Source organism: Arvicola amphibius, chromosome 9, assembly GCF_903992535.2.
Source record: "Arvicola amphibius chromosome 9, mArvAmp1.2, whole genome shotgun sequence".
NCBI lineage: Eukaryota > Metazoa > Chordata > Mammalia > Rodentia > Cricetidae > Arvicola > Arvicola amphibius.
The window spans coordinates 80,262,775-80,281,191 of NC_052055.2; the positions used below are offsets into that span (position 1 = coordinate 80,262,775).

Sequence of the window (18,417 nt, forward strand, 5' to 3'; positions counted from 1 at the left end):
ATGATAAATTCTGGTGTCTCCTTAACCAAAGGACCAAAAGAGAGCCAAATGCAGGCCTGTCATCAGATGAGGAATGTGTTCAAAGGTTGTTCTAGATTAGCAAGGTAAAATACGAAAAACTATGCACCTCAGGCTAAGGGTACTCTGTGCCACCATTTCTAGTGAATGTTTTTTCAACAAAAATTCCAGAATGAAAATCTAAGAGGTATGAAAACAGTGACCATCAGAAAATGAGGAGTCAGTAGGGAAGTATTTAATAGAAAATAATGAAAAAGAATATAATAAATACATCACATAACTTATTTAAGTAAGGAAGGTGTTCGTGAATCTAAGGTGTAAGACAGCCCCATTTGACCCTCCTATGAGCATGCACAGGTAGTTATTGACTTTAAATTTGTTGTTAACAAAGCATTAAACACTGAAATACCCACAAAAACTGCAAAAATGGTATCATTACTGGAATAGTCAGGAATGGAAATGAAATAAGAATAACTCCATTAAAATTAAATAGGAAAAAATAAAATTTAAAAGGAGAAAATACTTCTAAATCTACCAGAAATCAAAACAAATGCCTTTCCGTAAACACCCTTCAAAATAAGCAAACAGATGGTAGAGCCCTAAATGGTGGGGAAGTCAAGATGTAGAGAAACAGTAAAAGTTCACAAGATTAAACAAATACATCTGGTCACAGGAAGAATACTGTGAATGTTCTCATATAGATAAAAATTTGATTTTGATGCAAAATGCATTATTAGGGTTAAAGACATTTAAATCATAATAATAGAAGTTAGCCGACCAGGAAAATGAATGAATTCTATATACAAGGCTAATTAAGTCATTTTATATAAAGTAAAAGTAGACAGAATCAAAAGGACGTTGACAGATTCTCATTAAAAGAGGTTGAAGAGTTGAGATTTCAATGGGAATAATCTGAATAAGCATCAAAGCAAAGAGTTGAAAGTCATTAGAAAAGCAATGGAAGACCTTGCTGACATGGAACTTGACTTGTAAATAGACTAGGATGGCCTTGAACTCATAGATAACTGCAGGCCTCTGCCTCTCGAATGCTTGGATTAAAGGTGTATACCACCACATCTAGCCAGCATAAAAAATATATATAATCTATGCTGCAGATATGGTTCATCGGCCAAGACCATACATATATTGCTCTTATGGAAGATCTGAGTCCAGCTTAAGAACCCATGTCTGTTAGACACCTCACAATTTTCTATAATTCAAACTCTTAGAGATCTAATGCCTATGGTCTCTGCACTCATGTGCATATACCAACATACAGACATACACAGATACACAACATTTAGATACACAAGATTTAAGATAATAAAATAAATCCATTGTCAAAAAGAAAATACTATCAGTAATCTTTTTAAAAAAGAAACTATCATCAGTATTCCGTATCCCATACTTTTGCAAATTTTAATTTACCTCTAGATAATTAATGAATATAAAGAAAAAAATGTGATAAAAATTAAACTAAAACCTCACAAAATATGAACACATTACACATTAATTTAGAAGGATATAGATCATAGCAGAGGAAAAGTTAGAGGTAAATAACAATACTAGAGAATGAAAATAAACTAACTTAAGTTATAAAGGAAAACTACGCAGAAATGACAAAAAAATAAATGCCAGCGTTTAGGCCAGCATCAGACACATTATGTACATAACAACAGCTACAAACTTATGATAAGAAAACACTTTAGACTTCATTGACAGGCACTAAAGAATCAGAAAGTAATTCAGAAGTTGACAATGGAGCATTCAATATGCTAATGGCTCCAATTCCTCTCAAATCAATTTTCATATTTGCTATAGATCACAAGGTATAATTTAAAGCATGGAATATACCTATTTTAAAATTAGTATGTAGGGGAAAAGGCACCAAACAACTGTGATGCTACTGACAAAGACTAAGGATGAAGCGAGGGGGTGTTCCTGTGGTATTTGTCATATGGTTACTCCAAAAAACTGTATTGATTATGGTAATGAAACACAGGTACATAAATAGACATGAGACACAGGAAATGTTGGCAACACAATGGTTGGAGCATGGTGACAACCTGGCCAATCAGAGAGCTGCCACTGGAATCCTCAGATGCTGATGCATGTCATATGTATGGGAGTTGAGGTAGGGTGGGTACCAAAAAGATGTAGCTAGAATGATCATAACTGATTTTTTTTATTATTTTTTATTGAGCTCTACATTTTCTTTGCTCCCCTTCCTGCCTCTCCCCTCCCCACTTCAACCCTCTCCAAAGGTCCGCATGCTCCCAATTTACTCATGAGATCTTGCCTTTTTTTACTTCCCATGTAGATTAGATCTATGTAATTCTCTCTTAGTGTCCTCATTGGTGTCTAAGATCTCTGGGATTGTGGTTTGTAGGCATGTTTTCTTTGCTTTATGTTTAAAAACCACCTATGAATGAGTACATGTGATAATTGTTTTTCTGGGTCTGGGTTACATCACTCAGAATAATGTTTTCTAGCTCCATCCATTTTCCAGCAAAATTCAAGATGTTGTTATTCTTTTCTGTTGTGTAGTACTCCATTGTGTAAATGTACCACATTTTCCTTATCCATTCTTCGGTTGAGGGACATTTAGGTTGTTTCCAGGTCCTGGCTATGACAAACAATGCTGCTATGAACATAGTTAAGCACTTGTCCATGTGGGATGTTGTATTTTGTCGAAAGCTTTTTCGGCATCTAATTAGATAATCATGTGGTTTTTAGTTTTCAGTTTGTTTATGTAGTGGATTATGTTGACAGATTTTCATATGTTTAACCATCCTTGCATCTCTGGGATGAAGCTGAATTGATCATGGTGGATGATGGTTCTGATGTGTTTCTTGGATTCGATTTGCCAGTATTTTATTTGTTATTTTTGCATCAAGATCATAACTGATTTTTAAGCTTGATGGCTGGTGTATGTATAGACACTTATTATTAATAATATCTTATGTTTATTTTAACTCCTATATTGTAAATTAAAATATTTTCAGGTGAAATAGAGGAAAATAATTTGCAGCTTGTGCTTCTCGCTCTTGCTCCTTCATTCTGCAGATCGCAGGAGTTCAACAGGCTGCAATTCCTTTTATGTTTATTTTCAAATGATATTACTAACAATTGCATGATAGCAATAGTGATCCTGCACATAATTTATCTGTTAGAATATCTAGTACAAGCATGGTGACTCAAGTTTAATCCCCAACATCCATATAGAAAGATGCATGAGATATAGTATACTTCTAATTCCTGTTTCGAGGACCCAGAGATAAAAGGATCCTTGCAGTTAGACGGTCAGCCAGATTAAACAAACTTTGAGCCCCGTGACTCTCTGACAAACCTTGTCTCAAAAACCAATGTGGGTAGCTCCCAAGGGACAGCTAAGGTTGACCCCTGCTCTCCACTGGCATGTGCACACACTAGTATACTAACAAGTGCACACACACACACACACACACACACACTCCCAACGTACATTTTGTAGAAGAACATACTTAGTAAAAATAATTTTAAATCATGTGTATAATGATAGTAATGTAGACATTGTGGATTGAGGCACAAATTATGAAAATGATCGATGAAGAGGGCGATGTTTGTGAAGCAATGAGTCCAAACGAAAGAATAACAATGTAAGCATTCTACATAGCAGGTAAATAGCCACATAAATAAGAATTTTATTGCCGAGCAAATGAACATTCAATACTGATAATGATTCATGCACGGATTCATTAAAATAATGAGCTACCAGTGTTATACTGTACTGTAATCAGCAATAATCAAATATGAAAATATATATATATTCACGTTCAAAGAACATGAACATTTCCTTAAATGCTACTTTCTGAACTATTTTTCTTTGCTTCAGTCACCACACAGATCAGCTATGTTAAGGGTGCACAAAGCTACATCAAACAACAAACAGCTAGCTTAAGGAAAGCCCAACTTGTTACAAAAATAACTATGAGGAGATAAAGTTCTACCAGTATTGTGGAGGTATAAAATTCCTCTGTACAGTTATTTTCTTCATACTTAGATACAGTCACTGTTGAGTTTTGTGTGTCTGAACACTTGGTACCTAGTTGGTGGGGTTGTCCTGGGAGGTTATGGAATTTGGACACAGTGGAGCCTGGCTGGACAAAGTGTCACTGGGGATGGGCTTTGAGGTTTACAGCCAGGCCTTACATCTGTCCTTGTTCGTTTGTTCATCCATTCATGCATGCATATATTCATTCATGCATGCATGCATGCATTCATTCAGTCATGCTTGTATTCATTCAATCATTCATTCTCTCCTTTTCTCCTTCTCCCACACTGGCTCTCTGTTTCTTACGTAGTTATGAAATGTAACCACTCTGCTTCCTGTCAGGCCCACCTCACTCTCCTGCCATCATACCTTTCCTATCGTGATGAACTGGATTCCCCGTCGACATGTCAGTCAAAACAAACCGTTTCTCCTCTAAGTTGCTTTTGTCAGAGTATTCAGTCACAGGAATGAAGAGTAATTAGGGCACTCACTAAGATCTAATTGCCATTTCCACAAATATATCTCATCCTGATAAGATAGTGCTGGGTCGTTTCAAAGTTTGGCCATTTCATTAACTGTGACTGAGTGTTTTGTTGTCTATTTTACAGGCAGTCACTAACATCACAGAATTCAACAAGACAACCTGGTTAATCTCTCACAGACTGGTAGAACACAAAGGTAACATTAATGCTGACAGATTGGTTTTTAACTATATCGTGTTTGCTTTGCTTCAAAGTATACATTAATCTGCAAGGAAGGCCTAGCAGAACTGCCCATTCACCCCAAACATTCTGCAAGTCCTTGTCAAGACTGTTGCTTACTTGGAGTCATATGTCTGCAATATTTTGCTATTAGATGACATGGCATAATAAGTTAGGTGCAAATGCCGCATTCATAGGGTAAAGAAGAATGCTGTAACAGGTTATTACTGTATTTATTATAAAGGTGAAGTGGTTTTAGAGAGCACATGGAATTTTCTTTCCACCTCACAGCTTGAATTTATTACTAGGGAATAAACTTGATAATAATTTACCAACTATGAACTACTAAAACCCAGAAGACGCTATGGAGGAAGACAGGAAAATCAAGAAAAAAATTTTTCTCAGATGTGCCATATCTAATATCTTCCCTGTACAAACTTATCCTTTCTTTGCCATCTAATTGTTTATTAGTATGTTTTAGACATATAAATTAATTCTGGATTAGTAAAGTAAAAGTCCCTCTTACTCACCCTTGAGTACATTTGATTCTATTAGATAAAACAATTGGAAGCAAAACGGTTTTATCTATTTAGGAGCTATTTAAAACAGTTTCACTTCCATTCATATGCAATTTTTAAAAACCTTAAGGACCATTTCATTGCATTTCTATAATAAATGAACAATCTATTAGGGTAAAAAATGATTTTTGCATCCATTTGCATACATAACGATATTGATTTCCAGAAGATATGAACCTTTTTGTTACCAATTTTTTAATTTTTAAGATAAATATATTAACACACACTCATTTGAAAAGCCACAAATACAGGAAACCACATCTCCTTTGTGTATGCTTCCTGATATCAAAGAACAAACCTGTAAATGTAAAGTTATAAGATGGCTATTTGACCATGGGTGATAATGGTTTTAAATCCTTTTATAACTTTCAAAATCTGAGTCCAAAAAATTAATTGCTTTCAATGAAAGTGAAACCACTCTTCCAGAAGTGGATGATAAAGAACAAAAATTTATTTGCATCAGACTGTTCTGTCAGTTTGTTTGTTAAAAATCCATCCTGAAATGTAATGTCAACTTCGGTAAAACAGGAGAAAATAGACTATAAAATTTGCTGCTGCTAAATTGTTGGTTTTGACAAATCTTCTAAAATTGTGTAATGTTGCATACATACCATATGCGAAATGATTGTACCATTAAGCAGGGGGAGAAATAGAATGCAGCAGTAGAAAGGGTTAAAAAGAAATAACGGAATAGGAAGTGTTAAATCTGGTTGGCTGACTGGGAGGGCAGGATATTGTTGGGAATATATGGATGGCTAAATAACACTGAAGATCTTTCATAAAAGTCATATGAAAACACCCCCTTCTCTCATACACACAGATACACAGTTTTCCTACTATGAGGTAGCAGTGTCCCTACCAGACACCATAAGCTAATATATAAAAAGCTCAGTGATAGGAATTGGTTACTCTTTGGGAGCTATTGGCCAATGAGGTCCCATCGATCTTCATACATTACAGGCTATTGCCTATGCTATTAGTTTCCCTCCAGAGGTTGAAGGCAGGACCCTATTGTTGTAGTCACCAGATACTTGGGCCATAGAACTTGAAGAAAGCAAACTGGTAGTAATCTGGATGCTTCAGAATTACTGGTTAGCTTTAATAGTGCTGGGAGGTGCTAGTCACACTACTGGAGAAGAGAAGACATCATTCTTACTCACTTGTGAATTCTGCCAGCTGCAATAATGACTGGTCTGGGAAGACATACCCACTGCTTGCAAAAGCGACACGAACATCTGTGAGCAACCAACTTGTGTTTTTATTGGATTTGTCCTACCCCACAAGATGAAACCCATAATTGGCACTATTACTGGTCCAAGAACCCATGGCTAGACAGGTCAAGCACCTAAGGAGAAACTACTACTATTATTCTAAGTGGACACAGTATTAAACCAATTTCTTTTGATTTATCATTACAACCATAGGTTCTTGCATCTCTTAACCCTCATCAGAGAAGATTCTTCTTGTAGCTGATGATGATTCACACAAAGACTAATAAGGATCCAAGGTGCAGAGAATAAGAAACTAGAGATTTTTAACCATAAGGAGGATGTCAGGCCACCTATATCATATTACCCTCTTTGAAGGCTCAGGGATCATTGGAGAAGATAGGATGTAAAGGGTGTAAGAGTCAGAGATGACAACAAGGAAACAGTGTCACCCAGAGACAGCAGAGCAGCTGCACATATGAACTCACAGCAGTGGTGACAGCATCTCAAGAAAGCTGAAGACAGACCAAGTCTCAGTATGGGGAGGGGAGGAGGACACAAAATCTTACCCTAGCCAAGGAGTTATTGGCAATTGCTTGCTGAGGAGAAAGGGAAAAATCTGTTTTCTTTCAGACTATAGCCAAGGTCTATGCACAGAGATAGCTCACCTGAGCTTGTGGGAGCTCATGGACTCTGGCCATAGAGAACCTGCATGGGATAGAACTAGGTCTTCTGCATGTGTTTGACATTTGTGTAGCTTGGTCTGTTTGTAGGGCTCCTAGAAGTGAGGTCAGGACCTGTCTCTGGTGCTTGAACTTGTTTTGGGGGGAAACCTGTTTTCCAACCTAGATTAACTTGCCCAGCCTTGATGCAGGGGTAGGAGCTTGGATGTGATATGCTTTGTTCAAGTCATGGGAGACTTACCCCTTTCTGAGTGGAGTCAAAGGAGGAGGAGTGGATGGGGAAAGGGTATATGGGAGACAGGGGGAGGGAACCAGAAGAAAGGAGGGAGGGGAACTGAGGTTGGTAGGCAAATAAATGAAAAAAAAAATAAAAAAAAGAATATAGCCTCTGGTAAGTCAATCATATGCCTTTGGAAAGCTACACATCTAATAGTATATGGGCAACATAAATTGGACTTGAGTTATAAAGAGGGAAGGGGACACAGAGTTGGGAATACAGGTGGATCAGGGTGGAGTTGTGGGAAGGGGTTGATTATGATCAAAACACATTGCATGAAACTGTCAAAGAAAAAAGTAAAACAGAATTATGTAAGATCTGAGAGTGACTTTAATATTATGCTCACATTTGCTCTTAAATTTTGTTGTTATAGAAAACAACTGAAATTTCTCTGGCATGAATGAAAGGGATGCATATAAAGGTGAAAACATACTCAGATTATCCATGAAAACTGACCTCCTTTTAAAGATGAAGACAGAGAACTCAGAAGGTATATAAATGTTTGACTTCTAGTAAATGTTGTGTTGTGTGTTTATGAGCTCACAGGAAGTATAGATCGTATGATTGAGTAGATGCTAAAGGCTAATGTCAGCCATCTATCTCAATCACTCTCTGCTTTTTAAAAAGGAATCATTTCTAATATAGTCACACACACATACACACATGCATATGGTTTTCAAGACGGGGTTTCTCTGTGTAACAGTGCTGCCTGTCCTTAAACTTGCTCTGTAGACCAGGCTGGCCTTGAACTCACAGAGAACTGCCTGCCTCAGTCTCCCGAGTGTAAGGGCTAAAGGCGTGTGCCACCACCGACCAGCTGTTTTTCTTATTTTTAATTATTTTTCTGGGTATGTGTCTGTGTGTAGGCACATACATATGAGAACAGGAGCTTATGAAGGTGATGAATACCCAGGATCTGCAGTTACAAGCGGTTGGGAGGTGGGAACCCACTCATCCTCTGCAAGACATAAAGAACCCTTAATCACTGAGCTAGTTCTCCATTCCTTCTTCCTTCTTTTCTGAATAAGATTAGTCACCGAATCTGAAGCTTCTTGTTTTGACTGCACTTGATGGTCAATAAACCCCAGGGATCTTCTTGTCTCTGCTTTCCCAGCTCTGAGATAATGCACACACTGCTGCACCCACATTTTTGTTGGCTTCAGGGTACCCCAACTCAGGTCCTTGTGTTCAAATGGCATGTACTTTACTGACTGAGCCATTTCCCCAGCCTTAATGTATACATTTTTATTATTAATTATGACACATACTGCTTTCTATACCAATCATATATTATTCTCAGACACAGAAACATCTTTGAGAATAAGTTAGGCCCAAAGAAGCTTCCAAATACAAGTATACACAGACTGCATCAGAGATACTAGAAGTCAAATCCTCATTGATGCCTATTATTTGGGGTATTAAGTGTTGATTCTATCTTATTAAAACATCTTCACCTTTGTGAACAGTTTGTAACCCATTTCTACAACTTTTAGGTAATTATATCTTCAAAATATTTACCCTAAAACAAATAATTCAGTCTGGTTTCTTTTTTTTTCTGCACTTTCCCAGAAAATGTAATTGAAAACATAAACTATGCTTTGCATTGTTTTGAATAAAATATTTACTGTATCTAGAGAGGAAAACAACAAGAGGACTTCAGATTGAGCACACCAGAAGTGGACATGTCTGGAGGAAGGCACGATCCCTTTCAGCTCATGTGCAACTGCCTGGTCATATCCAGATGACTCCCCAAATGAACTATGGACAGAGTGCCTCCTGTGTGCTAAACATGCAGTAGTCAGGTTTGGGAAAAATTTGGTATTTTAAGTGACAATATCTGATTGTGCTATATATAAAAAAAATCAAGGCCATGTTAGATGATTTCTATTTATAGACCTTCCTGACACATTAGATTTTAGGGTGACTTTTAGGGCAATAAATTGATCTTTAAGAACTCCTATATTGTCCTTTGAATTCTTTTGCTAACTCTCCCAATGAAGACCATGTGAGGCAGCACATAAGAAAATTGTTTACATCGTGTTAGGATGGCAGGGGGTGTACACAGGTCTCTGGAATGTAAAGTAAGTGTTCAAATATTAGGCATAACAATTTAAAATCCCCCTCAGTTATTGGCCTAAGTCTTACACAATAATATACTCTTTAGAGGAATAAAGTACATATAATATATATAATAGGAACTCAAAATGTTGATATTAAATTCTTTCTATCACTGAGACTGATCGATTTTGTCCTTTTTTCCAATAGTGGCTTTAAACATAAAGTATTTAAAAATCCATGAAGATGTTAACTACTGAAAAGAAAAAAGGGAAGAATCAACGGTCACCATTCATAGTTTGCAATAAGAGCAGAGAGAGTATTTTCAACGGGAGACACCCCAGGCCTCTTCTACTTCTACCCTGGTTAGTAACTGCTTTGCATTACAAACGCACTCAGCTCAAGCTTTTCGGAGAGGGTTGGTGTTGGCAGCAAAGAGCAATGTGGTCTCCAGTGATGTGGTGTGCGAGGGCCTCTATGTATGCGTTGATTTTTTTTATTTAACTTTATTTTATGGTATGGGTGTTTCGCCTACACAAATGACTGTGCGCTATGTACAGAGGTCAAAAGAGGACATCAGATTCCATAGAACTGGAATTACCAACTGCTGGAAACCACCATATGGAGGCTGGGAAATGTATCCTGGCCCTCTGGAAGGGCAGCCAGGGCTCTTATCCTCTGAGTCACTTCTCCAGTTCCACGTGTATTTTGCATTTATGTAGGTGCATATGGGAAATAATATAGAATAACATGTGAAAGATTTTCTAGCTTTGGAGAGTCTGGAGACTGTGACACAAAACATGGGGTTGGTAGAAAAGTAGCTCTCATCCTAGGTACAGAGGAAACTTTCTTAGCTATAACATGAGTTTACTTAAAATCCCAGTAACTAAGGGTGTTAAGCTACAGATCAGGGAAGGGTAGAAACAGGAAGCTTAGATGGGCTGCCAGGAAGGAAGTCTTCTATGAGCTCTTCAGAGGAAGCCTTCCTCCTACACGTTTCAAATCAGAAAGCTCGGGAGTCAGGATAAACAGATCTTTGTGCTTTTACTCTTTGCTTAGTCAAACACTCAGTTTTCCTTTATGGTTGGAATTTCCCCCTCAACTGCTCTATCAACCCTTCCACCTAACACTCTTAATAGGAAGTCATTCCCTATGGTGGGATGCCTTGCTCAGCCTTGATGCAGGGGTGGGGGAGGGGCTTGGTCCTGCCTCAACTTAAAGAGTCAAGCTTTGTTGACTCCTAATGGGAGGCCTTACACTTTCAGAGGAGTGGATGGGGGTGAGTTAGGGGAGGTAGAGGGGAGCCGGAGAAGGTGAGGGAGGAGGAAATGTGGCTGGTGTGTAAAATGAATAAAACATTTAAAAGGAAACAAAAAAAAAAAAAAAAAGAAAGAAAGAAAATCACAGTCCATTGTTAAGCTGCCTGTGGTTTCTTTTCCTTTCTCCCCTGTCTTGATAAAGTCCTGGAAATTGCTCATCTAGATCATGATATCATAAAACTGTTAACAAGATCATGGTTCTTCCCTCAGCACAGAAGTAATGGGGCTGGAAATCCAAGGGGAAACTTCAGGCTACAATTTAATGAGCAGCAAAATTTGGAATTTAGAGTTACAGAAAGGTATTTGTTCCTATTCTTAGCTTTCATATTTAGTTAGAAAGCCCTTCTACTCCCCAGATTGCTTCTATAAACTTCTGTTTTCAAAAACAAGGCTCAGGCTGGACAGCACCTGATGTCTGAGGTTCTTTCTTTCTACCTGGCTTTCTTCAGGGTACTTGTCACACATAAGAACATTCTGTTAGTGATACATAGAATGGGTTGTACATGTTGACCCCACCTGGCTGCTATAATGAGGTGTTTCCATTACATGGCCTAAACAGTACTCTCCAAAAAATATCCTGGAAGCTGGATGCATTTCATACCATATAGATGAATAATGATACGATTAAGATAAAGAGCATTGCCAACTCACCTGATCCTACCCCTGGGGCGCTCAGATTGCTCGGACATAAAGCTTGTGCTGCTGAGGCGTGAGGCACTGCTGGTTCGGGAAATGGCGGACACATCACTGACATCACTATCTGATGACTTGGCGGAGACGTTATCACAGCTTCTGTACTGATCTTTATGTATGTTATACTAAAGATTAAAAACAAGAGAGGATGAGCGCCACCATCGGATCGCGGAACAGAAACAAGTGACCTCGAGGAGAATGACTGCCTAAACAAAGCAAGTCAAAGCATACCTCTATCAAGGGAAGAATGGAAGCCAATGGCCAGGCCAGCATTAATATTACATGTGAATCTCAATAAAAATCGGACATCTTTTCAGTGATGGGATATGGTTTATGAAGAGTGAACACGCAATTAAAGTGCTTGCATGGAAAATGTCTAAGAATCACTTGTATGTGCTAAAAGCCTGAAATTGCGTTACTCATTTTATAAACTGACATTTCATCATATTCTTATCTACATATCTTTACTTTTTGGGCTTTATTCCCAATGTTTAGAAATCATTAGATAAAATAAGACACCCTGTAAAATCACAAAGGAGATAATCGATTTTTATTGTCCTATTGGAATGGAGCATATGGTGTATATATTATAACTATAGAAAAAGACAAGTTTTTCCAACCAATATTCAAGTAACTGTTTTCTTTGCTATCAGAAGAAAAGAAGTACATTTGTTTACATAAAATAAAATATGACTATCCCTATTATTTCTCACTAAGCAAGTGAATGTCAGACTGTGAACAATAAATGGAGAAGTGCTTGTTGGTCTTTAGGACAGTCACCTATCCTCTAACGCTCTGTATGAATCTTGATTAATTTGAACTATCTTTCTCAAATATACCATATAAGCGAATTCTAAAATCCAAGTCGCTCTCTCTCTTCTCTCTCTCTCTCTCTCTCTCTCTCTCTCTCTATATATATATATATATATATATATATATATATATATATATACAAAACATCTAAGAAAATAAATTTTATGGAGTAATTGAAGTAATTCCACAGATGGTGTTAACATTTATTTCATGATCCCTTACATGAGAGAACTTTCTTCTTGAAGCAATTTCATTTAAATTCTTTGCCTCTTATGTGTATGAATTTGTCTATGAATTTTGTGTCATGAAAAGTATATACATTTTATGGTCTATCTACAAAATAGATTTTCTAAAGTTCTATCACAATAATGTTTACCTTTGAAAGGCATAGATCCTACTAAGACACAAAGGATATCCACATATGCTGTTAAGTCTAAAGCCGAATCACTATTTACTCTCAATTTCATATGATTCATGTATTCCATACAATATGGTACTTCAGTTCACCAGGAAACTCTTGTTATATCTGATAGATGATTCTGTTCAATACAATTGATTTTACGCAGAACAATTTCTAACCTACAGATTTGTAGGAAAACTTATGATAATGACTAGAACCTGATTTGAACAATAGTACAGTGTTAAACATAATTCTAGATTAAACTTCTGTGACCAAAGATGCATCATATATTCATTCATTATTTCTACAAATATTAGGACAAGAAATAAGTGAGATCCAATGCCCTGAGACTTTACCCAGGTATACTGTATGTTCTTCCACTGTTTTTTCAGCCAGAACAAACAGCCGGCGGTATGAAGCTTATGGACAGTAGCGGGAAGACTTGTAAGCATAAAGGGAAATTTTGCTCTGATTAGTGAAATCTCTATCCTTTCTACAAGTTGTCTCTATCCCAGCCTTCTTCTATAGAGACCTTTGCTCTTCTAGAAAACAGAATGAAAATGTCATCACATGTTCTACTCTACTGGGATATATAATAATACCATAATTATTTTAAGATTACAGTTTCTCCCAAAATACTGAAGGAAATGAAGGACTTTATATTTACTCTTTACTATTTTTTTTTTACTGATTTTCAATAACATGTTAACCTTTGAAATATGCTCTACTTTTTTTATCAAGAATTATTTCTTAAATTTCCTTTTTAATATTTTAATATTTTCATCAAAATACATTTATTATACATCAAAGAATAAAGTATCCTCAGGGGGAATGTATTTGGCCACGCTTCAGGGAAGTAAGCCAAACTTTCTTTCCCAGGAGGAAGCTCCTAATTATAGGATCATAGTTTTCAGAGGTTAGTAATAATAAACACTGCAGGTATCTCCACGAACCCTTGCAGCGATCTTGATGGGTGCTCCAGGATTATAGAAAAAGAATCCTTTAAAAAGTGAGGGCCTAAGTGTGACTTTATCCTTTAGAATGACTTCTACCCATCAGAGAGGCATTTAACTCCAAACAGCATCGGCAATGAGCATGAACTCTACAGCATGGACGGGCTCACTGTGAGCCTTGTCAGTTTGGTTGCTCACCTTCCTGGACTTAGGGGGAGCTGGGAGGACCTTGGTCTTAACATAGTGAAGGGAACCCTGATGGCTCTCTGTCTTGGAGAGGGGTGGAGAGGGGGTATGGGTGGAAGGGAGGGGAGGGAAGGGGGAGGAGGAGGGGAGGAGATGGAAATCTTTAATAAAAAAAATGAGGAAAAGAAAAGCATAGTGGTGCTTTTCAAAGGTTCTAAAGCAGTCAAGCCAGTGTGAACTCCTCACTCAGGAAGAAGAGCAGGACCATTTGATAGTTTAGAGAAAGACCAGCTGACAAAGGTGGGGGGATTATATTCACCTGGTGATGTTTTAGCATGAGAACCATAATCTAGCCTTGCTGGTAAGTAAAAAGATTCCGAGAATGGTCACCTAATTTCTCATACGGTTGAATTTTCAACTGTTTGTTAAATTTGTTAGTATTGAACTTTAATTATTTTATCAAATATGTTAAGTGCATAATTACTCTAAGGGGAAAGTTCAAAATTTAATATATACTACATACTGACACTATTTTTAGCTATAGAAGTCCTTTGAAAATTAAAATGTTTTTGATAAAAAGATAACGCTACCCTGAAAATATAAAAAAGAGTTTTGGACCAATTGAAATAGCTACTATCCACCACTCATGAATGCAATGATTTTTCTTCTCTGTAAAATAAATTCAATTACAACTTTGTTAGAAACATTGGCCTAGAATATAAATATTTTAGTTGGGAAGAATGTAACTTTTTTGTTTGATACATAAAAAACACTGGAAGCAATTGTTATTTGCTTCACAATTTCACTTCTAACGTTCTTTAATCATTTTAATGCCACACCTCTGATCTCACGTTTATTGGTTATACAACTATAACTGAACTGTATAATTCTATTATTAATAATACAATTATATTATATGCAAGTCATGTTTTTCATATTTTCTCACATGCAAATGGAAAGTTAGATGCATATTTTTCATTTATATCTATTTATTTTGATTGTTATTATTATTTTGTTTTGTTTTGTTTTTCAAGACAGGGTTTCTCTGAAGCTTTAGGGCCTGTCCTAGAACTAGCTCTTGTAGACCAGGCTGGCCTCGAACTCACAGAGATCCACCTGTCTCTGCCTCCTGAGTGCTGGAATTAAAGGCATGCCACGGCGCATTTATACTTATGTAGATTCATATATCTCACATGTAAGTAAATGAAAACATAAATGGCCCCCTTGGGGAGAAGGAAGGAGACAGGTATGGGGAGAAATGGGAATGTGAGCCTAGTTCATTGATGTATGTATATGATTGGGTCACAATGAAACATTACATTTCGAAGTTAACTTAAAATATTAAAAATGAAAGCTGTTCTTTTTTTGAAAATTATTTTTAGTTATGTGTTTGTATGTGCCTATGTGGGTTTGTGCACATGTGTGCATGTACACTTAGAGGCTAGCAGCGCTCCGCACACCTCTCAGAGCTGCAGTTACAGGCAGTTGGAAACTGCCTAATAAGGGTGCTGGGAACCAAACCTGGAAGAACAATATGAGCTTCAGGTCTTACCACTGAACCAGTTCTCCACCCCAAAATAATTTCGTTTTTAAGATATTCAAATTCAATGAAATATGGACAAGGGGTGCCTTTACAAATAAAGAGGAAAACATTAATAGATAAATGCAAATGAAAGCCATTGAGGACGCAAGGCTTGGGGGCAGGCTAGACTGCAGTGTGTCCTTAGTGATGTGACAACAGAATCAAGTGGTACCTAAGCTCTGAGTCACTCTGCACAGAGTCTACTTACTTTGGTAAATGAATTCTGCTTCTTTGAGTGAGTATTGGGGTTCACAATGTAAGTGTTTAGGCTGAAATAGGACATTTGCCACATTGCTTTATATTGAGTGTGTGTGTGTGTGTGTGTGTGTGTGTGTGTGTGTGTGTACAGGCATGCAAGTATGTGAATGCCAGAAGACAGCTTATAGTTGATTTTTTTGCCCTACACCAATAAGTTCTGGGGGACTGAGTTTAGGTCCCTAGAATTAGTGGCAGGCATGTTTACACAATGAGCAATTTCACTGATGCTGAAACAGAAAACAGGTCCTTCCTAATTTGCTTTGAGCGGAAAACCTGAGATCTTTCTGCAGGGTAGGTTACCTGGTTTACAAGAACACCCATACTTTAGATTTGTGAAACAGCGCATTGCACAGGTTTTTCTGATGGTCTGATTAATAATTAGACCCCTGGCTCACAATGATCCCAGTGGCCTTTAGTATTTTATTCCAATTCTTTACTTATCTCTTTCCTGCAGCCCACTCTGGCCACCACCCTATTCATTCTATTTGATTTCAACTATTAGAAGGTTACAAAATCACGAAAAGATTTCTGAATTAACTAGCATTTCCCCTAATTTCAACTAACAGAAGCTAACTGTGACGAAAACTCTACCCTGAAAATTATCCTGTTGTCTCATTCTTAGTGAACTTGCAGTGTGAGCACACTGCTCAGCTGAGAACACCACCACAAACCAGAAGAAGACAGATGTGCAGAGCTGGATCCAGCTACTCCATAGTAGTCAGGTTTTCCTTAGCGTGTGCATGCATGCGTGTGTATGTATATATGTATTCATACTTTTCTTTACTGATTTTACCTTTTTTAAAAGGTGTCTCAAACTCTTTGTGGCATCCCTGGATCAGTGGACTTTCTCTGCTGCTACAAGCAGGTTTCTGTATCGAATGTGTAATGTGATACGCTGTACCCAACTGCCCAGCTGGCACAATATAGGTGACAAACCATATTTTGTTTTGACCTCTACTGTTTGTATGAACCACTGCCTCCCTGACAATATATGAAGCAAACTTGATTATTTTTAAAAACATAGTAACTTTGAGGCCTTATTTATTTGAGGCTTAATGTATTGATTTGATGTAGTTTTACTAATTCCAGTTTCTGAAATGTCACTACTCCTAAAAAGGCTTCCTGATATCAATTTGAAATAAAGCAGAACCTAATGCTATTTTGAGAGAAATTTTAAAATAAACCAGATAATGATGTCAGTGTGTTTCATATAGTATAAGGTTGTATATTTTAATTAAACTTTAGCTTCTACACCTATGGATATCTAGTATATTCTTATAAAATAGTGAAATATGAATTAAATGCTTATTAGCATTGATGCCATTTTCTGAGAGATTACAACAACATGCTCTTTACTAAAGACAGATAAGTAAATAAGCAAGATTCTCACATCGTATGGGTTTTGTCACTAATTCACTAGTCAAAACCACATAAATACATTTAATACTAAATGAATACTATTTCATTGACAAATTGACCTATATACGCTGCTTACTTTGTTAATGTAACTATGGACAATCCTCATCTTTAATACCACTATTTTTCTCATCAGAGAGATTATTAAACATAATAATTGCTATTTCGATAATTTAATCTACCTTCTGAAAATATAAAGATGTGGAAGGGATTTGTCAGGCTGTATAAATAACTATAATGCAAGACTAATATTTAACGATAATCTCCTTTCCATGGCTCGGTGCTCTCTAGCTTTGCGATCTATACACACACATACACATATATGCCCAGTGCATATAGCCTGTTTCTCAGGGGGATACTATTGGCAGGACACTTTTAATTTTACCTTGGAGTATTGCTCGCGATCAAGTTCTTGACTAGACCCAGACCCCGCTGTCTGCTTAAACCGGTGAACTTTCATTTTCATCTGTCTTGTTCGCTCCTCCACTACTAAGCTCGCTGCAAAAACACATAATGGAAGCCCATTAAAACACAGAAAGCACCTTTTAAGGAAATGGCTGGTTTTAAGATTTCAAAGCTTGTGAAAATAATTCAAACTAAACAAAATTTGAAATAAACCACAATTAATAGATTAAGCAGAATGCAGCAAAGACGGCACTGGTAATTGTTAATCTACAGGTGAAAATGATAAAATTACACAGAATGGGGAACACGAATGTTAGCAACAAAAATTAAGCACCCTACTTCATCTGATGTGAAATATTTTCAACTCTCTTTATAGGTAATTATGCAGAATCAACTTTAACTGTGAGATGGTGTTTTCTGTGTATTCAACTGGCTGCTGGTGGTTGGCTATAAACAAATCTGCATACCAAACACGCCACACACATATGCACATGCTTGCATGCATGCACACCCACTTGGTATCTTCACCTAAAGAGAAGTCTCCTGAAAACTATTTTATTAATAATCACCTGTTCTTTGGTGGTATTCTTCCTATGTCATAAATTCTGACCGACAGTTTTTGACCACTATTTGTTGCCTATAACAATGCATTTACTTAGAGAAAAGAAAAATTGCAATCTCTTTATGGCTTGCATGAACTCATAAATTTTGAAAATGATACGCTCTACTTGTTAGCTCTTTTACAATATAACATGTACAGACACGTATTCCACTTAAGGCTTTATGTGATAAGAAGCAGGTGTGATAGAGGGCAACCTAGTATCCAAGCTGACTAGAGC

At 37.0% G+C, this 18,417-nt stretch overlaps 1 protein-coding gene across 40 annotated transcripts in view; it reads right to left on the reverse strand.

The window, feature by feature from the left end:
• Rims1 (regulating synaptic membrane exocytosis 1) overlaps positions 1 to 18,417 on the reverse strand; it is a 473,179-nt gene that overhangs the window by 68,793 nt on the left and 385,969 nt on the right. For 29 of the 40 annotated variants that reach the window (XM_042055795.1, XM_038344177.1, XM_038344176.1 and 26 more), the window contains 2 exons: positions 17,559 to 17,671; positions 11,524 to 11,690 (listed from right to left, as the gene is read on the reverse strand). The exons of the other annotated variants lie outside the window; for them this stretch is intronic. In XM_042055795.1, the coding sequence (XP_041911729.1) occupies positions 11,524 to 11,690; positions 17,559 to 17,671 (280 nt within the window). The remainder of the gene's footprint in view (positions 1 to 11,523; positions 11,691 to 17,558; positions 17,672 to 18,417) is intronic. 40 annotated transcript variants of the gene reach the window in all.